The 5,865-nt window shown below is 66.7% G+C and overlaps 1 protein-coding gene across 1 annotated transcript in view; it reads left to right on the plus strand.

Annotated features, from left to right (window-relative positions):
• Position 1: 1 nt before the first annotated feature.
• Positions 2-5,865, plus strand: part of R3HDM4 (R3H domain containing 4) — a gene marked incomplete at its 5' end in the record, with an annotated part of 8,534 nt that continues 2,670 nt past the window's right edge. Inside the window, 4 exons of the mRNA XM_046638336.1 lie at positions 2-69; positions 4,496-4,650; positions 5,032-5,156; positions 5,594-5,717. Of these exons, the coding sequence (XP_046494292.1) occupies positions 2-69; positions 4,496-4,650; positions 5,032-5,156; positions 5,594-5,717 (472 nt within the window). The remainder of the gene's footprint in view (positions 70-4,495; positions 4,651-5,031; positions 5,157-5,593; positions 5,718-5,865) is intronic.

Here is a 5,865-nt window from a genome sequence, read left to right on the forward strand (position 1 = left end):
GGAGAACCCGGAGGGCGGCCCGGAGGCGGCGGCGGCGGCGGGGGGCGCCCCGGGCGGGCGGCGGACGCTGTGAGCGGCGGGCTGGCGAGGGCGGGGGCGGGGCGGGGGGCGCTCCTGCGGACTCGGGGTCCCCCGGTCCCCTCGCTGCGGCCCGGGGCCCGCCCCCTTTGCTCGAGGACACCCCGGGACGGCGGGGGGGTGGGGGCGGGGCGGGGGGTTCCTTGTCGCCCGCTGGGCCCCGGGGGGCCCCTCCCCCGCGTGCCCGCCTGTCTGAGGGGGGCGGGGGGCGCCCCGTTCCTGCGTTCCTGAGGTCCCCGTGCGGGTGCGGACCCCGCGGGGGACCCCGACGCCGTGCGGTGTCCCCGTGTTTACCCGAGGCGGCCGCTCCTGTCCCCGCGCTGGGCGTGACCCGCCGGGGCCTGTTTACTGCGGGGTCACGGCCCCGCCTCCCGGGACACGGGGCTCCCCGTCTATGGGGCGCCCACCGGGGGACAGGGGGCTTAGGACCAGGCCCGGGAGCCTGCTGACCCCAGGCAGCTGGAGCCGCCCCCTGCGGGTTTGCACCCCGGGGCCCCTGAGTTTTGACCCCCGCCGGCCTTTATGCAGGACCCCGTGTGCCCACCCTGCGGTCCTCCTTCCTGGGGGGTGATGAGTCCTCTGCTCTGGGTCCATGTCTGCCCCCTCCGTGTGCCGGGCGGGCGGGCGTGCGGCCTGGGCAGCTTATTCTGCGCTTCTGTGCCTCAGTTTCCCCATCTGTTAAGTGAGATGACAACAGCGGCCTCTTCTCAGGGCGCCTGGGGGCCCGAGACCCTGCCCTGGGACGAGCCCGGCAGAGGCGCGCGTGGGTTCTCCACTTGCGACTTAAACCTCTGAGGATTTTACTTGTTTCCTTATTATTTTAAGCGAGTTTATCGTTTCCTTATTTTTATCCTTCTTTTGCTCTTATCCTATTTCTCGGGACTTTCTAGCATCTGTGTTTATTATGACCTTGCCGTTGTTACCTCCGCTGCGGGGGGAGCGGGGGGTGTACCCAGGGGCCATATGGGTCTCTACAGATGTGGGGGGATCCGCCCCGAGGGGTGACGATGCCCCTTTGCCGAGGCCCTGACCCCGGCCCAGGTGGGTCCCTCTGACCCGCCCCCTGCGCCCTCACCTCCTCATCCTGGGGGTGTGGCTCCTGCTGGGGGGACCCCAGGCGCCCCACCCAGCCTGAGTCACCTCCCGCTGCAGAGCCCTCGGTGGTTTCCGGCTCTGGAAGTAGGTTCCTGTCACCGGTCCCTGGGGGAGGGGGCCGGCTGCCCAGCGCCGAGGTGGCCGGATTCCCCATTTCAGGGGCGCAACCGGGGCCTGGCTTAGCAGGGGGGCCCAACCCCCCTCACTGGACGCTGGCTCCCTCCCCGGTGAGAGCATTTCCCGAGGCCCGAGGGGTCCAGGACGCCCCCCAACCCCCGCCAGCTGCCCCGGCTGGGTCCTCAGTTTCCCCGTCTGTGAAGTGGTCTCTGGGTGGCATGGGAAGCAGATGAACTGGCCCTTGGGGGCCGTGTGTAAACAGAAGTTCAGGGATTCATTCAACAAACAGCTGTTGAGCACCCGCTGTGGGCCAGGCCCTGCGGACACAGCAGGGACCAAGACAACCCCGTCCTGTTCCCTAGCGAGGGAGCCAAGGAGTAAACAGGTATGCGGGCCAGCTGGTGTCAGACACCCACTGGCGAGGCAGCAAGAGGGCCAATCGGGTGATTCGGGGCGGGGCGGCTTTTGGGGAAGCTGACTTGTGAGCAGAGACCAGAATGAACTTCAGGCAGAGGGCTCAGCCGTGCAAAGGCCCTGAGGCAGAGAGTCTGAGGCACCAGGAAGGGGCCCCTGAGGCAGGAGGGGGAGCGAGGCAGCAGGCAGGGGGCGGGCCTCCACGTTTTGACGTGTGGATGTTTTATATAAAGTTTGTGCCACTGCCCAGCCCTCGCCCCGGGCTGCCTACAACCCTGACTGGCTGGGGACCCGTGCTGCCGCTTCTGCCCGGCCCCCAATGCCCCGTCCCCGGGTCTCCAGTGGGCCCGGCCCTGCCGTCTGCCCGGAGACCACATGTTTTCCTGTCCTGCTAGAGTCAGGCTGAAGCTGGCAAGCTTGGATTGGTGGTGGGATTCATTTCCAGGGCTCAGCTTGGCAACTGAGACCACAAGAGGGCAACCGGGCCCAGACCCATGTGGTCTGGGGACGGCCGGGCCGGGCCGGGCTGCCAATGCCAGGCTGAGGAGGAGCCCTCGAGGGTGCTAGGGAGCCATGCCTGGTGGTAGAGCAGGGGAGGGGCCCGTGGGTCTGTGGGTCTGGAGGGAGAAGCCAAGTGGGCTGTGGCCTCGGGCCGCCAGTGTCCTCTGTGGGCCCAGCGGGAAGCAGGACGGCTGAGTGGTCGCCGGGGGGTGTGGGGTCGGGGCGCAGCCCTGTTCAGACTCGGGTTCAAATCCCGTTGGTGTCCAGTGACATTTCTCTGGGGCCCCGAGGGCTCCAGCTCTCCTTGGGTCCCACCCTGAGCTGAGGTCCCCGATGGCTCTCCCCGGATGTGGCCTCTGTTATCGGCCCCCACCAGGCTGCCATCCTGGACTCCGTCCAGCTGCTGGGGTGGAGACACCGGGTCCAGCCTCAGCATCGTTGGCTCTGTGCTGACTTGGGTCACCACGTCCTGCCCTTCTTGCCGCTGTGGGGTCCCGGGATGGTGACCTCGTGCCTCGGTTCGCAGATCTGTCTAAAGGGCATCAGAGTAATAGTATTGGCCTCTCAGAGGCGATGGTGAAGGAAGGGGAGGGCTCAACCCAGGGACGTTGGTGTGATTGACAGTGTGGCTGAGGGAGTGATCTCCCCGTCACAGGAGGAAACCAAGCAGGTTGCAGCTGAGTCAGTGGAGGAAGGTGTGTGTCCTAGTCCCTCTTGGCCCCGAGTGTCCCCTCCCAAACCCACGGGCACCTGCAGGGGCCATTCTGACCTCACTTTGCAGAGAGAGAGCTGAGGCTCCAGATCACATGGGGAAGCATCGTAGCCAGGATTCGAACTCAGAGCTGAGCTCCAGGGCCCAGCCCGGGATGACGGCTACTTGCACCCGCGTGAGTTTACCCAGCAGATCCTGGCGCGTGGATGTCCGCCTGCCCCACGCTGGGTCTCTCAGCCTGTCCGCTTTTCCGTCCAGCGGCCTTTCCGTCAGGTGCAAAAACTCAAGGCTGGGGGCTCTTTACATATGTGTAGACCCTGTGAGCCGGCTTCCCTGCTGACCCCTCTGAGGCCTCACGGTCCCGCCGTCCTCGAGCTCGCGGGGTTTTCTAGAGCCTGTCGGTGGCTGGGGGAGGGGTCGGGCTTCCGTGGTCAATTTGCGTTTTGGGAACTTTGAACATTGGGAAAGTCTGGGTGGGATTTTGGACTCGGGGTTCTGCTCATTCTTGGAATTGTGGGATTTGTTTGGGAGAACCGACTTGGCGGTTATTTTTTAAGCGCCTACTGTGTTCCCGGCGTGCCCTGCCCACGGAGGTGGGTGGCCATCGGGGGAGTAGGAGGGACGCGATCCCAAAACCAAGCAGGTGGGCAGCAGGTGGAGGGGCCGGGGTCTCGAGGATGAGGTTTGACGGGACCCCGAGAGCCAGCGGGGGGGGGGGGGGGCGCGGGGCGGCGTGTGGCCGGAGCCGGGGGGACCCGGGGAGGGGCAGCTGGCAGATGGGATGAGCAAGTCCCGACACCCCAACCCTCGAGGGCCCGAGTGCCCGTCCGCCCGCAGCGTGAGGGCCCTGCGCCCGGCGGGGGCGGTCCCCTCAGCCCGAGGTCTGGGGGTCGCCAGGAAAGCCGAGCAGCTTGTCTTTGCTGGAAGTTTCCATGGAAGAGCCCTGGCCCCCGCCCCTCAGCCTGCTGTCCCCGGCCTCGGGTCCCCAGCGGGAGGCCTGGCTGCGCCGCTAATCCGACCCGCAATTAACGCCATTAGCTCCGAGGAGGGGAGATTAGCCGAGAGGGGGCCGCTGCAGCCCCCTCCCGGGTCCTGGCCCCTGGGCACAGTGCCGGGGGGGGGGGCTGGGGGGGCAGGTGGGCTCAGGTGTCGCCTTGAGCTCATGGGGGGGCCGCGTCCTGGTTTCTCTGCTGCTGGGGGTGGGGGGGGACGCTCCATGAGGTCATGTCTCCTGAGAAACTCCTGGAGGAGGGAGACGCTGGGCCTGGGGGGGGGGGGCGGGGCAGCTTTTCCCAGCGACCCACCCAGTGTGCGGCTTAGGGCCAGTGTCTTCCCTTCTCTGAGCCTCGGTTTACTAACCCGTCCTCACCTCGTACCTGCCTCCCCGGGGGACGTGAGGATGAAACTAAATGAAATTCGGAGGGTCCAGGGCTCCACACATGGTAGAGAGTGAGCTCCCCATCGCTGGGGGAAACCAAGCAGGGGGATGGCTATGGGACCGTGGCAGTGTCAGGGTTCCTCCTGGGGGTCCTGGCCTGTCTTGGCCCCAAGGACTGACCCCCTCCCCCGACCCTCCAGGCCCCTTCCGGGATGCCTGCCCACTCTAACCGGCTCCCAAGTGAAGAGGTTCTCGGCCTCCAAGCGGAAGCAGCACTTCATCAACCAGGCCGTGCGGAACTCAGACCTCGTGCCCAAGGCCAAGGGGCGGAAGAGCCTCCAGCGCCTGGAGAACAGTGAGTTGGGGTCGGGGGGGTGCCTCCGGGGGGACCCCCAGGCCTCAGATGAGAATGGTGTGTGTGTGTTGGCATTATCTGTTGCCCTTACCGTGAGCCTAGCTCTGAGCTGGACACGGGGAGCTCTGGGCATTGGAGTTGGGGCTTTACAGGATGTGCAGGAGTTCACCAAGCCAGGGAGCAGTAGGCGTTGTGGAGGCTGGACTGTTTCTGTCCCTTCTGGGAAGGACAGTTGGAGCATGGAACTGGGGAGACCAGTGTGAGAGTAAAGGCCCTAAATATAGAGGTGGGGGGGGGCGTGGAGATGGTCCTCAGGTCCCCGTGGAGCTTGGGGGGCCCGAATGCCACCCCCTAGCCCAGGGTCCATCTGTTTTCACCTAGCCCAGTACCTGCTGACCCTGCTGGAGACAAACGGGGGCACGCCTGGTCCTGAGGACGGGGACCTGGCTCCCCCAGCGGCGCCCGGCATCTTCGCGGAGGCCTGCAACAACGAGACCTACGTGGAGGTGGGCCCGGACCCTCCGCGCTCGCTCCCCCTGCTCCCGCCACACTGGCCTTCTCTCGGTTCTCGTCCCACCACCAGGCATTGCCCATGCTGGTCCCTCCGCCAGTTGCACGCATGCCCCTCCGGTCCCCTGATGAATGCCCCCTCCATCTCCCTCGGGGTCCCCATCCCGCCCCAGAACCTTCCAGCACCTGTGATCCATCTGCTCATCACTTGGAATTAATTACTCGGTTGGGGGCGCATTTGGTCCATAGGGATGCCCAGCCCCAGACAGGCGGGTCCGCAGGTGCCCCCTGAACTTGCGGGCCCGGTGGGCAAGCGTGTCCACAAGGAGTAGTCCGTGCACTTGCTGGGCCTCTGCGTGCACAGGGCACATGGGGAAACGGAGGCCCTGGGGCGCGCAGTCATTTGCCGCGGGCCCGCCTGCCTCTCTTCCAGGTCTGGAACGACTTCATGAACCGCTCCGGGGAGGAGCAGGAGCGGGTGCTCCGCTACCTGGAGGATGAGGGCAAGAGCAAGGCGCGGAGGAGGGGGCCTGGCCGGGGCGAGGACCGCCGGAGAGGTGCGGGCCTGGGGCGGGGGGCGAGGAGAAGGGGTGGGGCGAGGAGAAGGGGTGCAGCGGGGCCTGGCCCAGGGTGCAGGGAGGAGCCTGGGGTGTGGGCGGGGGCCCAGTGGATGGGGCGGAGCCTGGGTGTGGGCGGGGCCCAGTG

Source organism: Equus quagga, chromosome 14, assembly GCF_021613505.1.
Source record: "Equus quagga isolate Etosha38 chromosome 14, UCLA_HA_Equagga_1.0, whole genome shotgun sequence".
Lineage (NCBI taxonomy): Eukaryota > Metazoa > Chordata > Mammalia > Perissodactyla > Equidae > Equus > Equus quagga.